This window comes from Pelophylax lessonae, assembly GCF_965119305.1.
Source record: "Pelophylax lessonae genome assembly, chromosome: 9".
Classification (NCBI taxonomy): domain Eukaryota; kingdom Metazoa; phylum Chordata; class Amphibia; order Anura; family Ranidae; genus Pelophylax; species Pelophylax lessonae.
The window spans coordinates 229,742,954-229,766,193 of NC_138776.1; the positions used below are offsets into that span (position 1 = coordinate 229,742,954).

At 49.7% G+C, this 23,240-nt stretch overlaps 1 protein-coding gene across 1 annotated transcript in view; it reads left to right on the forward strand.

Annotated features, from left to right (window-relative positions):
- LOC309564560 (uncharacterized protein) overlaps positions 1-23,240 on the forward strand; it is a 137,947-nt gene that overhangs the window by 81,181 nt on the left and 33,526 nt on the right. The window contains exon 5 of the mRNA XM_082269206.1: positions 16,889-16,994. Within this exon, the coding sequence (XP_082125332.1) occupies positions 16,889-16,994 (106 nt within the window). The remainder of the gene's footprint in view (positions 1-16,888; positions 16,995-23,240) is intronic.

Here is a 23,240-nt window from a genome sequence, read left to right on the forward strand (position 1 = left end):
AAAAGGGCGAAGGATTTTTCTTTACCCAAATGGGGTCGTTTTGAAACGAACCCCTGTTATTTCCAAACGCATGGCTAGGTGCTATCCGTTTGAGGAATTCCTCTTTATAGGATAGACGGTACCACCTACTGTCTTGCCACAGACTGTTAGGATAAAAGGACCTCGTAACTAACGAGGACCTTCCTTTTCTGCTCATAAAGAGTTGTTCGTTCCGCGAGGGCGGGCGATAAGGCGAAACCCTCCAAAGCCCCTTTAGAGGGGTTTCAAAGGGCGCTGGTCGGCTAAACAAAAAGTCCGGCTCAGCCAAGCCTGAAGATACAGCCTGATGCGCCCCTACCCATCTCTGGGGTGGGGGGGATGTCTTCACCGGTTTCTGGAGGACACAGGATCGAGTTTCGATCACTTCCACCGGTGCAATTCTTCCCTTCTAACATTGAACGGTTTCAGGGGTTCTATTCGAACCTATTCACAATGCCCAGGAAAGAGGGCAAGGTGCGTCCAAATCTGGACTTGGGAAGAAATAGAGTCCATCCGTACAGTGGTGGCCTCCCTGCATCAGGGGGATTTCCTGGCGTCCATAGACATTTAGGAGGCCTATCTTTATATCCCCATCATCGCAGGACATCAGCGTTTTTTCGCTTTCCCAAAGATCATCCCTGGTTCCCACCAGGAGACTGAACTATCTGGGCCTAAGGTTGGATACATCCTGGGCAAGAGAGTTTCTCCTTGCGGAGAAACTCCAGAAGGTTCAGTCAACGATTCGGATGTTGCTGTCCGTCAATTGGCTGGGACTGATGGTGGCCTTCTTAGAGGCAGTACCGTATACCCAGTCTCATACCCGAATTCTCCTGAAGGAGATTCTTTTTTAATGGAATCAGAATTCCGATTCCCTGGACAATCGGATCCGGTTGAGCGAGCGGACCAGGAAGTCTCCGATGCTCAACCAGGGGAAGTCATTTCTTCCGATAGTATCCAGATTACCAATAAGGGTATCGGAACTGAGAGCGATCAGATTTTGTCTGATTTTACTGGATCGAGCAGCTCTAGAGCAGCCCGATTCGGATCCAATCGCATATGGCCTCTTCATCCAGAGGTTTTTCACTAGCTGTCCCTTCATTGGGACATCCCAGATGTGGATCTGTTGGCACCTTGGCTTAACAGGAAGGTGCAGAGGTTTGTAGCTCGCGCCGCGATCCTCTAGCGGACGCAGCAGAAACGCTGATCGCCCCGTGGGGGCAGTATCAGCTACGGCATGCCTTCCATCCTCTCAAGTTGATGCGGGAACTTCTTCGCAGGATGGAGGTGGAGGGAATTCCAGTTATTCTGGAAATTCCGGACTGACCTCGTCGAGCCTGGTACGCCAACTTGGTGAGGCTAGTCGCGGACGCTCCTTGGAGACTTCCTCTCAGGGAGGATTTGCGGTCTCAGGGACTGATCTTCCATCTTGCTTTACAGTCGCTGGCTTAATGGCCTGGCCATTGAGACCCAGGTACTGAAAGACAAGGGAGTGTCAGCTTCAGTTATTCCTACCTCCAGTTAAAGCAAGGAAAGCGACTTCCAGCACATGGAAGTCTTATATTGCATGGTGTGAATCTATTGGATTTCCCCCACATACCTATTCGGTGACCCGAATTTTGGTCTGTCTGCAACAAGGGGTTGAGCAGAAACTATCCTTGAGCACGATCAAGGGTCAGGTTTTCGGCGTTAGCAATCTTCTTTCAAGAAACCTTTGGCTAATCATTCCTTGGTGCAGAATTTCATCCAGGGGGTGCGACATCTGGCTCCGCCAGTGCGCGCACCCTTACCGCCTGGGATCTTAATTTAGTGTGGTCGGTTCTTCAGAAACTTCTCTTTGAAGATATTAGTGAGATTCCCTTGCTTACATTATCCCAGAAGGTGGCCTTCTTGGTGGCCATTACTTCTGCACGCAGGGTGTCAGAACTGGCCGCATTATCTTGTCGTTCCCCATATCTGGTGGTTCATAGGGATAAGGTGGTTCTTCTTCCGAATCCATCCTTCCTTCCTAAAGTGGTTTTCAGAGTTTTTCATCTGAATAAAAGTATTGTGTTACCTTCCCCGTGTCCTAAGACTAGCCATCCTTGGGAGTTTGCATTACACTCCTTGGATGGGGTTCAGAAGGATACACTTGACTACTACGAACTTGTTTTCGTAAGACGGACTCACTTTTTGTGATCACGGATAGCCCTTGAAGGGGGTTGCCTGTGTCTGCCGCGACCATATCTACATGGATCAGTCAGACGGTGGTACAGGCTTATTCTATTAAGGGTCGGAATCCTCCGTTCCCTGTTAGGGCGCACTTCACTCGAGCGCTAAGTACTTCCTGGGCCTATCGCCATCAGGCGTCAGTGGTCCAGGTATGTAAGGCGGCCACCTGGTCGTCGGTACATACCTTTACAAAATTTTATAAGATTGATGTGATGGCATCGGCGGATGCCTCATTTGGCCGCAAGGTTTTGCAGGCCGCAATTTGAGGAGACCGGTGGTCTACCTCGGGGGTTTTTTTCTGTTGAAAAATTTCTGTTGAGTCTCATCATTGAGGATGAGCATTGTAAACTTCTAGTTGGCACCGGTTGGGCCTTCTAGATTGGATTTGATTTCCATTTTCCCACCCCTCATTTGTGGTACTGCTTTGGGACGTCCCGAGGGTGTTGAATCACCGAGGACTACGTCTGTCAATGAGCGATAGAGAAAAATGGATTTTTGTAAAATCTTACCGTAAAATCCTTTTCTCTTAGCTCATTGACAGACGTAGTACCCGCCCCTCTGTTTTTGAGTTGGGTTGGGTTAAATTCTCTAAACACTGCTTTGTGACATAACTGATTTGCTAGAGCAGGAAGTGAGAGGATATACCCTCTGGGACTGCCCCTAGGGTGTGGCCAGAACGTTTTCTTTCCTGTCTAGTCCTACTCCTGTAGAGGGCAGCATAACCCGAGGGTGTTGAATCACCGAGGACTACGTCTGTCAATGAGCTAAGAGAAAAGGATTTTACGGTAAGATTTTACAAAAATCCATTTTTTCTTGTTCAAACATTTTATTGTAAAACAGAAATAAATGCAACGCAACATGTACAATCAGAGTAGGAGAGGTTACATTTGCATAACAGGTAACAACAGTAAACCGGTGATAGTAACAAAGCAAACCAGGTTAACAGACAGGTTCAAGAGCCATGTGGGTGATGACCCAGAAGGGAGATCCATCCAGCACAGCCAACACCCGGGCACCCCTAAATGGGAACTTGCTGTGCCCGCGTGCGACTGCGCCTTCAGTGGGTCATATAGCATGCATGAAAGTATTGTCATCGGAGGTCACAATACACGGCCCAGAGCACGGAAGGAAGCATGGTAAGGTCAGGAGACCTTGGCAGTAGGTCAAACAAGATGTAAACTGTAGCAGAAAGGTGAAATGATTTGTGTAAGGAATGTGAAGAGAAGTAACCACTGTGGGGAAGATTAGCTAATCTAATTTTAAACCGATTACAAAAGCTTAAAGTGATTCTAAAGGCAGAGGGTTTATTTTAATGCATTCTATGGATTAAGATAAAAAAACCTTCACTGTGAAGCAGCCCCCCTAATACTTATTTGAACCCCATCTCAATCCAGCGATGTTGCACGCGTGCCTCGGCCACCCAGGACTCTCCCTCCTGATTGGCTGAGACACTGCAGCGGCGCCATTGCCTCCCCCTGCTGTCAATCAAAATCAGCCGGAAAGGAGAGAGAGAAGGTGGTAGGGCCAAACAACGGCTCCATAAATATTGGGACATCGATACAATTCTAATCTTTTTGGCTCTATACACCACCACAATGGATTTGAAATGAAACCAACAAGATGTTCTTTAACTGCAGACTTTCAGCTTTAATTTGAGGGTATTTACATCCAAATCAGGTGAAGGAATTACAACAGTTTGTATATGTACCTCCCACTTTTTAAGGGACCAAAAGTAATGGGACAATTGGTTGCTCAGCTGTTCCATGGCCAGTTGTTGTTATTCTCTCATTATCCCATTTACAAGGAGCAGATAAAAGGTCCAGAGTTCATTTCAAGTGTGCTCAATAAGGGTTCCATGGACCCACAGTGAAATATGAATAAAATATTCTCCAATCAGGCTCAATATGTGCATAACCGAAGACAAAAAAAACAAAAAGGCTTGTAGCATAATAAGCCTCACAGTGAAGCCTGTCTTCACTATGTCTGTCAGCCAAAATGGCGGCGATTGTGTGAATGTCAAGCCTCATTTTCAAAACAAGGCCCTCTTTACCCAGCATCAAGCATATTGTCACAACAAAATGCTTGATGCTGGGTAAAGCGGGCTTTGTTTTGAAAACGAGGCTTGACACTCATATGATATGTAGAATTGAGTGTAAAGGGGTGTGAGATTTCAACTACCCTCTTATCCTTCTCAGTTAAGGATATATATACAGTTGTGCTCATAAGTATAAATACCATGACAGAATTTATGATTTCTTAGCCATTTGTCAGAGAATATGAATGATAACACAAAAACTTTTCTTTCACTCATGGTTAGTGTTTGGCTGAAGCCATTTATTATCAATCAACTTTTACTCTTTTTAAATCATAATTACAACAGAAACTACCCAAATGACCCTGATCAAAAGTTTACATACCCTGGTGATTTTGGTCTGATACCATGCACACAAGTTAACAAAAAGGGGTTTCAGTGGCTATTAACTACCTCAATACTGGGCACTTAAACCCCCTTCCTTCCCAGACCAATTTTCAGCTTTTAGCGCTGTTGCATTTTGAATGACAATTGCGCAGTCATGCAACACTGTACCTAAACCAAATTTGTGTAATTTTTTCCCCCACAAATAGAGCTTTCTTTTGGTGGTATTTGATCACCGCCAGGTTTTTCTTTTTTGGTGCACAAATAAAAAAATACCGAAAAGTTTGAAAGAAAAAAAAAATTTTTTTTTTTGTTTAGGTTATAAAATTTTGTGAATAGATACGTTTTTTCCTGCACTGACAGGCACTGATGGGGTGGCACTGATGGGGTGGCACTGATATGCGGCACTGATCGACACTGATGGGCGGCACTGATGGGGGGCACTGATTGGCACTGATGGGGGGCACTGATTGGCACTGATGGGGGGCACTGATAGGCAGCACTGGTGTTCAATAATGGGCACTGGTGGGCGGCACTGATGCATGGCAATAACGGGCACTGGCGGGCAGCACTGATGGATGGCATTGGTGGGCAGCACTGATAGGAGGGCACCACTGGCAGGTTGTTTGCCATCCCTGGTGGCCATGGTGGGCATCCCTGGTGGTCATGGGTGGGCATCCCTGGTGGCTCTAGTGGCTCCCTCCCCCCCCCCCCCCCCCAGGGCTGCACTGGTAATCAATGTTCTGATTACCAGCACAGACCCCCCCTGTGATCAGTGAGTACTTAGAAATACTCACTGATGGGGGGCGTGGCCTGAAGACTCATGTGAGCGGACGTGTGTTAGAGAGGCTCTCCCGGCTGATATCCGTTACACCGATCCTGTGAATACTTTCTCGAGCGATAAACTCACCTCCGGTTACCGGACATCAGCGCCATCCAGCCCTGGTCATGTCCCTGCCGAAACGGCCCTCAGAAGCGGTGGCAAAGCTGGAGAAATTCCGGCGCCAGGAAGGGAGCATGGAGGCCCAAAATGGCAGACCGTCACACTCTGCTCCCGCTGCAGCAAAGCAGGCTATGGACCAAGCGGTCATTCTGGCTGCCATCACGGACTGCAAGGCGTCCCTGACCACGAAGATAGAGGAGATTAAGATCGATATCTCCTTGCTCAGGCAGGATTTTCAGAAGCTGCGTGACAGGACGACCGAGACAGAGGGACGCATATCCAGAGTGGAGGACGATTTACCCCCCATTCAAAACGCTGCGGAGCAGGCTGCACGGGATATACAATATTTGCTACATAAACAGGACGATTTGGAGAACAGAGCCAGACGTAACAACGTTCGCTTTATTGGATTACCGGAGGCTGCGGAGGGGTCCTCCCCTGCCACCTTTTTGGAAGATCTGCTGGTAAAATCGTATGGCAGAGAGGCATTCTCACAGGCGTTTGTTGTGTAAAGGGCGCACCGCATGCCAGCGAAGAAGCCACCCCCTGGCGCCCCACTCCAAGTCTTTATTGCCCGCTTTATGAACTTTAGGGACAGAGATGCGGTCCTACGGCTCTCCAGGGAGCGTGGGAATATCCCTTTGGACAACCATCATTTCTCTTATGTCCTCCGACAGTCGCCGCCCCTTCCCAATTCGTCACCAATGGGTATTGACCTTTGCTCCGTAGGAGTAGCTAGACCTTTGCTCCGTAGGAGTAGCTAGGCAACAAGAATTGTTAATACAAAGCTTTTAACATAGACACACCCGTAGGGGCTGTCCCCTCAGTCAATACCTCCCTGCACCAGCATTCCCAACTCAGTTTGTCTTTGCCTAGCTTAGGAGTAGCTGCTATCCTGTGCTGGGGCTCAGTCTCAGCCTTCTACCCTTTCTTTGATTTTATTTCAAGTACTTTTTCTCTTTTTCTGGCTAGCTGTTATTTTGTCAGCCTTAGTTTACAGATCTTCTGATGAAGATTCATCATGCGGAGCTGGGTCTCGGACTGGCCGCCCTGCATCCCAGGGCTGATAGCCAGATGGATCCCCAGCCTGCCATCGAGCGTTCAGCTTAGGTTTTACCCTGGCACATTGAACGACCCATCCCTGTTCGCTGCAGGGATGCTGCCTGTGAGGTGGCTACCTCATTGGATGCCGTGACTGCGGTCCGCAAGCGTCCTGGCTGCGGCACTCCCTGTCTGCCCTGATAGCGGTTTGTCGCTGGAGACGGCTCCCCACGCCATCTTCTTCCATAAGCACCTTCTGTGTGGGGACCTTCTGTATGGGTATCAGTCTGTGGCTGTGTTTACCCTCCATGTCTGTGTGACTGCGGGCTCCCTGTTAGATCCCTGTGTGGCTGCATGCCTGTGGGCTGTGGGGGGGGGGGGGGCATCCTGCTCTGCTGTTTTATTATGCTCTGGGTGCAGTTTGAGTACAGACGTGTGTGTGCGGTGATCGCTGCGGCGATCCGCCATTTTTATTTCGCTGTATAATGTGTCCGGCCCTGTATCGATGCAGCGCCGGGTTTTGGCGCCATTCGCCGCCATTTTGGCAGGCGATACTGTCTATGCACATGGCGACGCCATTTTCTAGTAGCCTTTTTTCCTCTACCGAGCGACCATTTTGCTGGAGCCTTCCATAGGCTATATCTATCAGTCAGCATTGCATCACTTCCTCTTTCCCCGGGAACAGCGATCGGTGGCAGCAGTCTGGTGTGCTCTCTCCAGGTTTTTACCTGTCTGTCCTGTCATTCCTTGCTCAGTGTTTCTTTCCCTGTGGGGTCAGTGCATACAGCAGTGTGCGGTGGGCTGCGCTCGCCGTGGTTTTAAAGGGCAAGTACCTTTCTTGCTTTTCTGTACTGGGGCATGGATTCTCAGGATAGCAAGTTTCCCCCCGCCCTGGTGGGGGACCAGGGGGCTGCAGCACCCCCCGAGGGGGCCGATCTGACCACTGTAGTGGCTTCCTTGGTGTCTCAGGTGCAGATGCTGCTGGTTGAACGATCCGCAAAAAGGGCCAGGTTATCCATTTCCTCTGATTCAGAGGGCGATATGGCTGCTGGGGCTGGCGTGCCCTTTTCAGGGTCCCGCTCATCTTTGGACCTTGCGGGGTCTGAGGGAGAGCCTGAGGTGTAGGGGGTTGATGTTTCTCCCCCTGGCTCGCCTGAAGAGCTTGCACTCATGAATGAGCTGATTGCCTCCATAAAGGACACCTTGCACTTGGAGGATGAGCCTGCTCATCCTGCTAGGACATCTGCTTTTGGAACACAGAGGGCTTTCAAATCAGCGCAGGTTTTTCCCTGCCCTGCTGAATTTCACCATACTGTTAATGAACAGTGGCGCAATTTAAAGAAGCCTTTTACTGTGCCAAATAAGTTTAAATTGCTTTATCTGTTTGCGCCTGCCACCGACGAGCGTTGGTGTGTGGCGCCTCCGGTGGATCACGCGGTAGCCGTTTTGAACAAAGCTACTGCGATGCCCTCCGAGGACACCCCGGTTTTCCGGGACCCTACGGACAGGAGAATAGAGTCTCTTGCCCGTCATGCCTATATGGTGGCTGGTTCAATGCTGAAGCCTATTTTTGCTTCCATTATGGCGGCGCAGGCTGTTGCTGATTGGACCAAGATGCTCAGGCGCACCTTGGCGGCTGATTCCGCTTCGCCTACCACGTTGGCTATGGTGGACCAGATCCATCAGGGTGTCATGTACTTGTGTGATGCGGACTTGAATTTGGCTCCCTTGGCTGCACGCCTGTCCAGCGTGGTGGTACTGAACCGTCGTCTGATTTGGCTGAAGAATTGGTCGGTCGACCAATCGTCTCGCAAGACGCTGGCGGATTTTCCCTATGCGGGGTCTCGCCTTTTTGGCAAGGCTTTGGATACTCTGATCAAAGGGGTTACGGGGGGCAAGAGTACTCTCCTGCCCCAGTCCTTCAAGCATAAGTCTTTCCGCGGAAAGCGGAATTCCTCGTCTAGGCCCTCTCAGGGGTCCTTTCGTGCCTTTCGGTCGCAGTCCAAGGGCAAGCCCTTCAGAGGCCAAGGCTCCCAGAAGAAGCCGTGGACAGGGATACAAAAGTCCGGCCAGTCCGGTTTAACTTCCCATACCACTTCCGCCTGAAGGGGCGCCCTCACCCGTTTCTGGGGTGGGGGGACGTCTGCGCGGTTTCCTACAACCTTGGCTGGCACGCGTTCTGGACAGGTGGGTTCAGGAAATCGTTCGATCTGGTTACAAGATCAAATTTCTCTCTCGGCCGGCGGGCAGATTTTTTCCCTCAAATCTTCAGCTCTCTCCGGAGCGCTTGCAGGATTTGCACCTTGCGGTGCGGGACCTGCGAGCCCAGGGGGTGGTGGTCCCGGTGCCTCATCGGGACAGGTTTCGGGGGTTTTACTCCAATCTGTTCACTGTGCCCAGAAAGGAGGGAAAAGTGCGTCCGATTCTGGACTTGAAAGCTCTGAACCGCTTTGTTCGGGTTTGCAAGTTTCGCATGGAATCCCTGCGCTCGGTGGTGGCTGCCCTGAGTCCGGGGGAATTCATGGCCTCCATCGATCTGAAGGATGCGTACCTACACATCCCCATTTTCGAAGGTCACCAGAGGTACCTTCGATTCGCCATTGCGGAGGATCATTACCAATTCGTGGCCTTACCTTTTGGTCTCGCTTCGGCTCCGCGGGTTTTTACCAAAGTGCTGGCGCCGGTTCTGGCCCTGTTGCGAGCACAGGGCATTGCTGTCTTGGGGTATCTGGACGATATCCTGATAAGGTCAAACGCCAGTCTGAGCCTGGTGACCGAACTGTCCACCACGATACGGACTCTGCAGGAGTTCGGTTGGACCATAAACATTCCGAAGTCGACTCTGTGTCCCTCGGTTCGCCTTCCCTATCTGGGAATGATTCTGGACTCTGTCCAAGCGAAGGTCTTCCTGCCGGAGGACAAGCTCCGGACTCTTCAGGACGACGTCAGGTCCCTCAGGGACAACCGACACTCGTCTCTCCGGACATGCATGAGATGTCTAGGTCTAATGGTTTCGTCTTTCGAGGCGATACCTTTTGTCCAGTTTCACACGCGGGGTCTCCAGGCGGAGATTCTGTCCGAGTGGGATGGGCGACCGCGATCCCTGGATCTACGGATCTCGTTGAGCCAGGACACCAGAAGGGGTCTTCTGTCCCCGGCGGTGTCGGGGGGCAAGTCTTTTTGTCCATTATCGTGGACGGTACTCACCACGGATGCCAGCCTGTCGGGCTGAGGTGGTGTTCTGGGCGTTCTGTCTGCCCAGGGAACTTGGTCGGGGGAGGAGTCTTCCCTCCCGATCAACATTCTGGAATTGAGGGCAATAAAGCTTTGCCTTCTGCGATGGACGGACCGGCTTCGGGGCCGTCCGGTTCGGGTTCAGACGGACAATGCCACCGCGGTGGCCTACATCAACCACCAAGGGGGCACCAGGAGTGCCCAAGCGGCTCGGGAAGTAGCCCACATCCTGTCTTGGGCCGAGACGCACGTCCCGGCGATAACGGCAGTTCACATTCCGGGGGTGGAGAATTGGCAGGCGGATTATCTGAGTCGCCAGACCCTGGACCAGGGAGAATGGTCCCTTCACCCGGATGTCTTCCAGATGTTGTGCGCGAAGTGGGGTTCTCCAGATGTGGACCTGTTCGCGTCTCGTCTGAACAACAAGGTGGAAAGGTTCGTGGCAAGAACGCGCGATCCTCGGGCAGACGCCTCAGACGCGTTAGTAGCGCCCTGGCATCAGTATCGTCTGATGTATGCCTTTCCACCGATTCAGCTGCTGTCCAGGCTTCTTCACAGGTTAGCCTCGGAACCGCACACGGTGATTCTGGTAGCGCCGGACTGGCCTCGCCGGTCCTGGTACGCGGATCTCGTAAATCTGGCAGTCGACGCTCCTTGGCGTCTGCCACTTTGGGAAAATCTCCTGTCTCAAGGGCCGATATTCCATCCTGCTTTACAGTCGCTGGCTTTAATGGCCTGGCTGTTGAAAGCCAGGTCCTGAAGGATAGGGGTCTTTCCCCTGAGGTCATTCCCACTTTGATCAAGGCTAGAAAAGCCTCTTCGGGTAAAATGTATTACCGTACTTGGAAAGCTTACTTTGCCTGGTGTGAGTCCAGGGGGTATTCCCCTCGCTCGTACTCGGTGTCGAGAGTGTTGGCTTTCCTCCAAACTGGAGTGGACCAGCGTTTGGCGCTGGCCATGATTAAGGGTCAGATTTCTGCGCTGGCCATTCTCTTTCAACGCCCTGTGGCATCTAATTCATTGGTTAGCACCTTTGTTCAGGGGGTGCGACATTTGGCCCCTCCTAAGAGGGACCCTGTACCTCCATGGGACTTGAACTTGGTTCTGTCCATGTTGCAACAGGCTCCCTTTGAAAAAATCAGGGAGATCTCATTGTCTCTGTTTAAGAAGGTTGCCTTTTTGGTGGCGATCACTTCGGCTCGCAGGGTGTCGGAGCTGGCAGCTTTGTCCTGCAATTCTCCCTACCTGGTGGTCCACAAGGATAAGGTGGTCCTGCGGCCTAACCCATCTTTTCTTCCAAAAAGGATATCGGATTTTCACCTGAATGAGGACATTGTCTTGCCTTCGCTCTGCGCGAAGCCTAAGCATCCGAAGGAGGTTGCCTTACATTCCTTGGATGTTGTCCTGGCGATCAGGGTCTACCTGTCGTCCACTAAATCTTTTCGCAAGTCAGATTCTCTTTGTCCTTCCTGAGGGACCTCGGAAGGGCATGGCGGCGTCTGCTGCGACTATCGCCAAATGGATCAGACAGATCATTGAACAAGCCTATGCCTTGAAGGGGAAGGTTCCTCCTTTTCCTGTGAAGGCGCACTCTACCAGATCTTTGAGTTTCTCTTGGGCTTTCCGGCATCAAGCTTCTGTGGCCCAAGTGTGTAAGGTGGCGACTTGGTCGTCCGGTCACACTTTCTCAAAATTCTATAAGGTGGATGTTCAGGCGTCGGCTGATGCCTCCTTTGGCCGTAAAAGTTCTCAGTGCGGCGGTCTCCTAGGGACCCTTGTTTTCATGGGCCCTTGGTTGTTGGGGTGTTTTACCCCTGGGTTGCTTGTTTTTCCTGGGATTGTTGCTCCTGTTGAGCACTTTTTTCCTGTTGCCCAGTTGGTTCCCTTACTCTGGTAAGGTTCCTTTCTCTGATGTGGGTACTGCGTTGCCTTTCTACGGTTGCGTCTCCCACCCCTCATGTCTACACTGCTTTGGGACGTCCCATTGGTGACAAATTGGGAAGGGGCGGCGACTGTCAGAGGACGTAAGAGAAAACTGAATTTTTGTAAAATCTTACCGTAAAATTCCTTTCTCTGAGTCCTCCGACAGTCGCCGCCCCCCGCCCCTCTTTTGGGGTTTTTGTGTACTCTTACTGCTATGCTACCAAACTGAGTTGGGAATGCTGGTGCAGGGAGGTATTGACTGAGGGGACAGCCCCTAGGGGTGTGTCTATGTTAAAAGCTTTGTATTAACAATTCTTGTTGCCTAGCTACTCCTACGGAGCAAAGGTCAATACCCATTGGTGACGAATTGGGAAGGGGCGGCGACTGTCGGAGGACTCAGAGAAAGGAATTTTACGGTAAGATTTTACAAAAATTCCGTTATTATGGCGTTCCCAGACTTCTCGGCGGAGGTCCAGAAACAGCGAAGTCAGTTTGGGGACGTCAAGCGCCGTCTCAGGACCCGCAGCCTTAAATACGCAATGCTGTATCCTGCCAGGCTGCGGGTGGTTGGTGAGGACAGAGTGCATTTTTTTTAAGTCCCGGACGCGGCAATAGCCTGGTTGGATCGTCTGCCGTGAGTGTTGCCTTTGCTGACCCTTCCCTGCCCCAGTGTCCCCAGGATGACTGTACGTGCTTCAGCCTGATGTGTCCCCCTGTGGCCTATCTCCTGGCTCCCCCCTCCCGTATCCTTTGTGCCTTGGACGATTGGGCTTGGGGCCTCCCCCGGTCCACTGCCTGCTTCATGCCTTTGGATTGTACCCCTTCTGGGGGTACCCCCGGTCTGTTTTCGATCTATTGACTCATCAGGCTCCAGTTTCCCCCCCCCCTCCCCCCCCTTTTTTCTTTTACTTGTCTGCCTAGCCGACACAGACTTATTTGGATTTTAGTTTTTTTATTCCCACTTCTTTGTTTTGCCTTCTAGCCCGGAGGCCTCTTCGCCCATGCTATGCGATTGTGCTATATTGACTTGTGCTCACTGTTGTGTCCCAGGAATGGGACCCCTCTTCGGAGATTGTTCGCCCTCATGGGCATGCGGGGATCTGGCTGGTTCCGGGGGGCCTCGCCTTTTAGTGGGGCCGCTCGGGCCTGTTGGTCGCCGCTGCCTGTGGACTTTGTTGTTTCGGGATTGATGCCCACACTGGTTGGGGTGTGTGTTGGGCTGGGTGGGGGGTGGGGGTTTATGTTTTTGTTTATTGGGTTATGCTATGTACAATGTCTACAATTGTTTATTTGCACTGCCTTGTTTAATCACGCTGTTAGCTTGGATTGCTGTGTCCTGAGCCATGGGCGGCGGGCGCGGTTTATGCTTGCCGTGGAGTCCAGTTGCCATCCTGTGCCACAATCTACCCTCTCTTCCTTGAAAAAAAAAAATAAATACTCACTGATCCCCCCCCCCCCCCCCAGCTCCAGTATCGATCCTCTTCTTCTCCTCACTGACAGGATCTGTCAGGAGGAGAAGAGATCGAAGCCGTTACAACGGCTGTATTTACATTGCATGACGGCTGTGATTGGACACAGCCGTCATGTGATCAGGAGGGCCAATCACAGGGCCCTCCTGACGCATCTTGTTGCGCTGTGTCCGAGGGACACAGGCACATCGAGATCGCGCCGCTGCGCGTGCCTGCGGCGGCGCGATCTCGCTCCTTCTGAAGGACGTTCCCGGAACGTCCGATCAGAAGGACGAGACTCCCACCTGGCCGTATATGTACAATGGCTGGGTGGGAGGTGGTTAAAGGTAACCATCCTCACCTGTGATCTGTTTGCTTGTAATTAGTGTGTGTGTGTGTATATATAAGGCCCCTTTCACACAGGCAGACCGTTCAGATCCGCCTGTCCGTTTTTTTTGCGGATCTGAACGGTCCCTCCATGCATCTCTATGGGGCATCGGATGTCAGCGGAGACATGTCCGCTGACATCCGATCCGTCAAATCTGGACGGATGGAAACCCTATTTTCCATCCGTCCAGCGGATCGGATGGGTGGGATCGGATGAGAACGGACCGACGGTCCGTTCCCATCCGATTCACCCATAGAGATCTATGGGGCTGTGACAGCTGTGTCTCCGCACACAGTGCAGAGAACAGCTGTCATTCTCCTGCTCAGCGGGGGATCGGCGGATCGATCCGCCGCTGAGAAAAGCGGAGTCCGTTTGACGGACTTACTGTGTGAAAGGGGCCTAAAAGGTAAATTTGTTTCTGGACTCCTGACAGACCCTTGCATCTTTCATCCAGTGCTGCACTGACGTTTCTGGATCTGAGTCATGGGGAAAGAAAAAGAATTGTCAAAGGATCTGCGGGAAAAGGTAGTTGAACTGTATAAAACAGGATATAAAAAGATATCCAAGGAATTGAGAATGCCAATCAGCAGTGTTTAAACTCTAATTAAGAAGTGGAAAATGAGGGATTCTGTTGAAACCAAACCACGGTCAGGTAGACCAACTAAAATTTCAGCCACAACTGCCAGGACAATTGTTCGCAATTCAAAGAAAAACCCACAAATAACTTCAGGTGAAATACAGGACTCTCTGAAAACATGTAGTGTGGCTGTTTCAAGATGCACAATACGGAGTGACTTGAAGAAATATGGGCTGCATGGTCGAGTCGCCAGAAAAAAGACATTACTAAGCAAATGCCACAAAGTATCCCGCTTACAATATGCCAAACAGCACAGAGACCAGCTTCAAACCTTCTGGCACAAAGTAATTTGGAGTGATGAGACCAAAATTTAGCTTTTTGCCAACAACTATAAACACTACATTTAGAGAGGAGTCAACAACGCCTATGATGAAAGGTACACCATTCCTACTGTGAAACACAGAGGTGGATCGCTAATGTTTTGGGGATGTTTGAGCTACAAAAGCACAGGATATTTGGTCAGAATTGATGGCAAGATGAATGCAGTATGTTATCGAAAAATACTTGGGTAATATCTGCATTCATCAGCCCAGAAGCTGCGCATGGGACATACTTGGACATTCCAATATGACAATGATCCTAAATACAAGGCGAGGTCGACCTGTCATTGGCTACAGTAGAATAAAGTGAAGGTTCTGGAGTGGCCATCTCAGTCTCCTGACCTCAATATTATTTAGTCACACTGGGGAGATTTCAAAGATGGCCCAAGAATTTACAGGAACTGGAGGCTTTATGGCAGGAAGAATGGGCATGTTTACCATCTGAGAAGATAAAGAGCCTCATCCACAAATGTCACAAAAGACTTCAAGCTGTCATTGATGTTAAAGGGGGCAATACACGGTATTAAGAACTGGGGTATGTAAATTTTTGATCAAGGTAATTTGGGTAGTTTCTGTTGTCATTATGATTTAAAAAGAGTAAACACAGTTGATTGATAATAAATGGCTTCAGCCAAACACTAACCATGAGTGAAAGAAAAGTTTTAGTGGTATCATTCATATTCTCTGAAAAATGGCCAAGAAATCATAAATTCTGCCAGGGTATGTAAACTTATGAGCACAACTGTACCACTGCTACTGTTGACCCATTTGGTGTATGCTAATTTGGTTCCATTCCTTCTGGTAAGCCTCCTTTTATGTTGGTAGTGGTTGGCTCACTTACAATTATACGCAATACCCGCTTGGATCACACTTTTGAAGATGTTTTCCACGGTTTAGACACAGATTTGGACTTTTTAATTTTATTGATTTTTCTTTCTTTACACTAAACTAATTATTGCCACAGTACATTTTTATGTACCATCACGCTGTTCTGGTATCTATGTATTTGAATGTATGCACCAAGTTATTAATTTGTTTTAACATTTATTTTGTGTTCTAGGAGTCATTTATATGCATCCTTTACAGTTAACTGTTTGTTTTAAACACCAATCATAGTGCTGCACTTATTCCACTAAAGCGGGGAATGTCCATTTTTACTGTAGTGTGTGTTGGTTTACATACACATGCCAATGCATATATGTTCAAATCACTGAAGTGGTCAATTGTGTTGGAGTGCTCCTTTTAATCTCTCAGAAGAAGTGAACCAAGTACACACAGGTAGAATGCCGGGCAACATCAGCTGGCTCGTTAAAAATTGGGCCCGTAAAAAAAAAAAAAAAATTGGGCCCATTTGTGGCAGCCGATGCGACAGAAACTGGCCATTCGGCATGCGTGAAAAAAAACTGGCTCCCATCTTTTTTAGCTGGCTCCTAGATTTCAAGCAAATTTATCAAGCCCTTGCTGCAGCCATCTTTGAAATTTGTTTGTTGTGCTTTTTCTGATCTTATCACATGTGAGTGTAATTCCCCTAAATAAATAGTGGCTTTAGCTTCTCAGACGTGTTGTACTATGGTTTTTACCACCCCCTGAGGTATCATCGATGGTCTTGCCCATATCTTTGGAAGCGTGGATCCTCCTGTTAGATGGCTATAAGACCTTCACAATACAGTGGCCTGCATTGATGGATGATGCAAGGATTATAGCGGGATTTTTGCTGTCTCATCTGGCCCTAGATTCCTACCATGCTGCGGTTGACCTTTCTATATTTTGAAGGGGTCAACTGGTTTCAGCAAGCAGGCTTTCCCCCCGAACAGTGGTGATAAGTGTGCATGTACATCTTCTTTTTTTTTTTTTTTTTATTACAGAAGCTGGTGTGGGGATTCTACACCATCAATTTCATATTAGCGCTGCGTAAACTGTCGGTGCTATATAAATCCTATATAATAATTTGGTCTTTTTATGAGACTTTTGTATTGGAGACTTATTTTGAAGTTCTGGTTAGCGATACGCCTTCCTTTGTATTATATATATATATATATATATATATCTTTTATGGTGTGTAGTCAGCCTATTGGTGCTAGCTGCTAACATACATTTATCCAAGCGCAGATATTCTTTGTGTTAATACTAATTGTTTTGTTTTTTTTTGCTTGGAAAATTGAATGAATATATCTTTAAAAAAAAGAATATGGTTGTAACATGTTGCTAAAGGTGAACCTATCAAGTTGCGAGGTGGGGCCTCCATGCATCGGGCTTGTTTCTCTTACATTTTTTGACAACTTTTTCAAATTCTGCTTTTTGTTTGTTTTTAGGAGGAAGCTATAAATATTGTGGTGGTTGATTCAGATCCAGCACTCCGTGCCCATAATGACCGTCTTAAGATTGATGAAGATGATTTCTCTCCAGATATCAATACAGGTGAGTAATTAAGGCTTAATATAGAGGAAATGCACATTTCTCTTACGTCCTCCGACAGTCGCCACCCACTCATACAGTCTTCACCAATGAGTCTTTCCGCGGTAAGCGGGGCCCTGCTTTTAAACCTAATCAGGGGTCCTTTCGTGCTTTCAAGGCACAGAACAAGGGTAAATCTTTCAAGGGCCAAGGTGGCCAGCGAAAGCCCTGGGCGGGCAAACAGAAATCCGGCTACCCCGGTGCGGCGGCTCAGTCCGCCTCGGCCTGAAGGGACGCCCTCACCCGTTTCAGGGATGGGGGGACGTTTGCGCGGTTTCCTCCAACCTTGGCTGCTCCGAATTCCGGACAGGTGGGTTCAGGAAATCATTCGATCGGGGTACAAGATCGAATTCCTTTACCGGCTGGCAGACATATTCTTTCCCTCAAATCTTCATTTGACCCCAGAGCGTTTGCGAGACCTGCATCGGGTGGTGCAGGATCTCCTTGCCCAGGGGGTGATCGTCCCGGTGCCTCATCTGGACAGATTTCGGGGTTTCTACTCGAATCTGTTCACTGTGCTCAGAAAGGAGGGCAAGGTGTGTCCTATTCTGGACTTGAAAACTCTGAACCGCTTTGTGGGCGTTCGCAAGTTTTGGATGGAGTCTCTCCGTTCGGTGGTGGCCTCCCTGAGCCTGGGAGAATTCCTGGCCTCTATCGATCTGAAGTATGCGTATCTGCACATCCCCATTTTCGAGGGCCATCAGAGGTACCTCCGATTCGCTACCGCCGAGGAACACTATTAGTTTGTGGCATGACCTTTTGGTCTCGCTTTGGCTCCAAGGGTTTTTACCAAAGTGTTGGCGCCTGTTCTGTGCCTGTTACGGGCACAAGGCATTTCAGTTCTGGGATATCTGGACGATCTCCTGTTAAGATCAAGTGCCAGCCAGAGTCTGTTGCGCGATCTGTCAACCACGGTACAGACGCTTCAGGAGTTCGGTTGGACCATCAACGTTCAGAAGTGGACCTTGTCTCCTTCGGTTCGTCTCCCATATTTGGGAATGGTTCAGGACTCTGCTCAAGCAAAGGTATTGACTTCCTCTCCCCAGGAGTAGCTAGGCATAAGACTTGTTAAAGCAATAGCATTAACATAGACACACCCATGGGGGCTGTCCCACTGGTCAATACCCCCCTGTAAGCCATCCCAACTCAGTTTGGTAGCAAGCAGTTAAGTGCACAAGAACCCCAAAAGAGGGGCGGGGGGCGGCGACTGTCTGAGGACTCAGAGAAAGGAATTTTACGGTAAGATTTTACAAAAATTCAGTTTTCTCTTACGTCCTCCGACAGTCGCCGCCCACTCATACAGTCTTCACCAATGGGATGTCCCAAAGCAGTGTAGACATGAGGGGTGGGAGACGCAACCGTAGAAAAGGCAACGCAGTACCCACATCAGAGAAAGGAACCTTACACAGTAAGGGGACCTTCTGGGCAACAAAAAAGGCTCAACAGGAGCAACAACCCAGGAAAGCAAATAACCAGAGGGTATAAACAACCCCAACAGCCAGGGGCTCACAAAAAAAAAAAACAGGGTCCCTTATGGCACTGCTGCACAGAGAGCTTTGCGACCAAAGGAGGCATCAGCTGATGCCAGAACATCAATTTTTTTAAATTTTGAGAAGGTGTGCACTGACGACCAAGTCGCAGCCTCGCACACCTGGGCCACCGAAGCCTGATGTCGGAAGGCCCAGGACGTACTCACCGACCTGGTAGAGTGCGCCTTTACAGGGAAGGGCGGAACTCGTTCCTTCAAAGCATAGGCCTGAACAATTGTCTGTCTGATCCATTTGGCAATGGTCGCCACAGACGCAGCCTTACCCTTCCAAGGTCCCTCAGGAAGGACAAAGAGGGAATCCGATTTACGAAAGGATTCAGTGGATGACAGGTAAACCCCGATCGCCCTGACAACATTCAAGGAGTGCAAAGCAACCTCCTTAGGATGCTTAGGCTTCACACAGAGCGAAGGCGAAACAATGTCCTCATTAAGGTGAAAATCCGAAACCACCTTAAGAAGAAAGGACGGATCAGGTCGCAAGACCACCTTATCCTTGTGAACCACTAGGTAAGGAGAGCGGCAAGACAACTCCGACACTCTACGAGCTGAAGTGATCGCCACGAGAAAAGCAACCTTTTTAGACAGCAGAGGCAACGATATCTCCCTGATGTTTTCAAAGGGAGGACTCTGTAGCACGGACAGAACCAAGTTCAAGTCCCATGTAGGTAAAAGCGCCCTCCGGGGAGGAGCCAAGTGACGCACACCTTGAATGAAGGTGCGAATTAAAGAATGAGACGCCACGGGGCGTTGAAAAAGGACAGCCTGTGCCGACACCTGGCCCTTAATCGTGGCCAGCGCAAGTCGCTATTCCACACCAGACTGGAGGAAAGCCAACACTCTCGCCACAGAGTAAGAAGGAGACGACAAGCCCCTGGACTCACACCAGGCAAAATAAGCTTTCCACGTACGGTAATAAATCTTACCAGACTAGGCTTTTCTAGCTTTGATTAAAGTAGGAATGACCTCTGAGGAGAGACCCTGGCTTTCAACAGCCATGCCGTTTAAAACCAGCGACCGTAAAGCAGGATGGAAGATCGGTTCCTGAGACAGAATATCTTCCTGCATTGGGAGCCGCCAAGGAGGCTCTACGGCTAGGTGAACGATGTCCGCGTACCAGGACTGGCGTGGCCAGTCCGGCGCCACCAGAATCGCCAACGTCGGTTCCGACGCCAACCTGCGAAGGAACCTGGACAACAACTGAATCGGAGGAAAGGCATACATCAGACGATACTGATGCCAAGGCGCCACCAGCGCATCCGAGGCGTCCGCCAGAGGATCGCGCGTTCTTGCCACGAACCTTTCCACTTTGTTGTTTAGCCGAGATGCGAACAGATCCACATCCAGGGATCCCCATTCCGCACACAGCATGCGAGAAACCTCCGGGTGCAGGTACCATTCCCCCTGGTCCAGGGTCTGGCGGCTCAGGTAATCGGCCTGCCAATTCTCCACACCCGGAATGTGAACTGCCGATTATCGCCAGGACATGAGTCTCGGCCCAAGACAGGATACTGGTCACTTCCTGGGCCGCCCGGGCACTCTTGGTGCCCCCTTGATCGATGTAAGCCACTGCGGTGGCATTGTCCGTCTGCACCCGTACAGGGCGACCCTGAAGACAATCCGACCATTGGAGCAGGCATAGTCTGATCGCTCTCGATTCCAAAATGTTGATCGGAAGGGAGGACTCCTCCTCCGACCAAGTGCCCTGGGCAGACAGATTGCCCAGGACGCCACCCCAGCCCGACAGGCTGGCATCTGTGGTAATCACCGTCCATAGTAACGGCTGGAAAGATTTTCCTTCCGACAGTCGGAGACTGAAGCCACCACAGAAGATCCCTTCTGGTTTGGCAACTCAGAGACACTCTCAAGTTCAAGGACTGAGGCCGTCTGTCCCATACGGTCAGAATCTCCGCTTGGAGAGACCACGTGTGAAACTGTGCAAATGGTATCGCCTCGAAGGCCGACACCATCAACCCCAGGGACCGCATACAGATCCTGAGTGACGAGGATTAGTTGTCCCTGAGGGACCTGATCTCGTTCTGCAGGGTCCGTAGCTTGTCCTCCGGCAGAAACGCCTTTGCTTGAGCAGAGTCCAGAACCATTCCCAAATATGGGAGACGAACCGAAGGAGACGAGGTCGACTTCTGAATGTTGATGGTCCAACCGAACTCCTGAAGCGCAACAGACTCTGGCTGGCACTCGATCTTAACAAGAGACCGTCCAGATATTCCAGAACCGAAATTCCTTGTACCCGTAACAGGCCCAGAACAGGCGCCAACACTTTGGTAAAAACCCTTGGAGCCGAGGCGAGACCAAAAGGTCATGCCACGAACTGATAGTGTTCCTCCGCGATAGCGAATCGGAGGTACCTCTGATGGCCCTCGAAAATGGGGATGTGCAGATACGCATTCTTCAGACCGATAGAGGCCAGGAATTCTCCCAGGCTCAGGGAGGCCACCACCAAACGGAGAGACTCCATCCGAAAATTGCGTACGCACACAAAACAGTTCAGAGTTTTCAAGTCCAGAATAGGACGCACCTTGCCCTCCTTTCTGGGCACAGTAAACAGATTCGAGTAGAAACCCCGAAATCTAGCCTGATGAGGCACCGGGACGATCATCCCCTGGGCAAGGAGATCCTGCACCGCCCGATGCAGGTCTCGTAAACGCTCTGGGGTCAAATGAAGATTTGAGGGAAAGAATCTGTCCGCCGGCTGGTAAAGGAATTCGATCTTGTACCCCGATCAAATGATTTCCTGAACCCACCTGTCCGGAATTTGGAGCAGCCAAGGTTGGAGGAAACCGCGCAAACGTCCCCCCACCCCTGAAACGGGTGGGGGCGTCCCTTCAGGCCGAGGCGGACTGACCTGCTGCACCGGTGTGGCCTGATTTCTGTTTGCCCGCCCAGGGCTTTCGCTGGCCACCTTGGCCCTTGAAAGGTTTACCCTTGTTCTGTGCCTTGAAAGCACGAAAGGACCCCTGATTAGGTTTAAAAGCAGGGCCCCGCTTACCACGGAAAGACTCATTGGTGAAGACTATATGAGTGGATGGCGACTGTCGGAGGACTCAGAGAAAGGAATTTTACGGTAAGATTTTACAAAAATTCAGTTATTTTCTCTGTTCAGACCCTAAAATCAAATTCTCACACCTCATTCGTTATGTTTTAGCTTAGATTAGAATTTTACATTTTTAGTGATATAGTTATGCTGAAGAGTCTGATATCATAGGGGTTTCATTTCTGTTTTATGCTTCTGTAGCAACATGCAGGCATTTTGACAGGAGCTGGATCAGCAGTTTTCATGAGGAACCTTCTGCTTGTGATGTTTGGTTTGGCCGCTTAAAGCGGAGTTCCACCCAAAAGTGGAACATCCGCTTATATGCTTCCTCCCCCTTTGGTGCCATATTTGGCACCTTTCAGGGGGGAGGGGGGGAACGGGTATCTGTTTTTGACAGGTACCCTTCCTCACTTCCAGGAGACAGCGCTGCCCCTCACAGTTCGGCCCCACCCCTTCTCCTTCCTCTGCCGCCGGGCCAATTAGAATGCGCAGCATGCTTCGCGCATGTGCAGTAGGAAACCAGATTTTTTCTCTTACCCTGAATGGCGGCGGCAGCACCCGAGAGCCGATGGGAAAATCGGCTTTGGGTGCCAACATCGCGGGATCCCTGGACATGTAACTTCTAATATTTAAAAGTCAGCAGCTACAGTATTTGTAGCTGCTGACTTTTTTTTTTTTTTCCTGGGGGCGGAAGTCCTCTTTTTAAAGGAAAGTGGTCAGATTATTTATTTTCAAGATGATATTGCTGACCTGTGAAAGGGCTGTCACTCTGATTCTTGTTTCATTCCTTCATAAAACAGAATTGCCCCAGAAAACACTTGTCATATTAGGTGTTCAAGTGCTGGTGTAATATCTTATAGCTTGGCACTTCTTAGATTCAATAGGATTTTGACATCAATGTTGCCATATAGAAAACTAGAAGTTTAACCAGGGCATATCAGGTGACATAAGGACTTGGCCAAATAGCCAGTTTGCTGTATGGCCAAACCCTGTGTTCAGGGGCTCCCAGCTGCACAAAGCAGACTTTGAAAATACAGCGCATCTGGAAAGTATTCACAGCGCTTCACTTTTTCCACATTTTTGTTATGTTACAGCCTTATTCCAAAATAGAAAAAATCATTATTTTCCTAAAAATTCTACAAACCATATACTATAATGACAATGTGAAAGAAGTTTGTTTGAAACCTTTGCAAATTTAGTAAAAACATGTGCATAAGTATTCATAGCCTTTGCTCAATACTTTGTTGAAGCACCTTTGGCACCAGTTACAGCCTCAAGTCTTTTTGAGTATGATGCTACAAGCTTGGCACATTTTATTTTTGGGCAGTTCGCCCATTTTTTTTTTGCAGGATCTCAATCTTCATCAGGTTGGATGGGGAGCGTCTGTGCACAGCTGTTTCTCTTACGTCCTCCGACAGTCGCCACCACCTCTAAGTCATCACTATTGGGTATTGACTTCTGCTCCGCAGGAGTAGCTAGGCATAAGACTTAGTCAAAAGAACAAAAGCATTTGCATAGACACACCCATGGGGGCTGTCCCACTGGTCAATACCCCCCTGCAGTGATCACTCCCAACTCAGTTTGTTTCTGCCTAGCGTCAGGAGTAGGT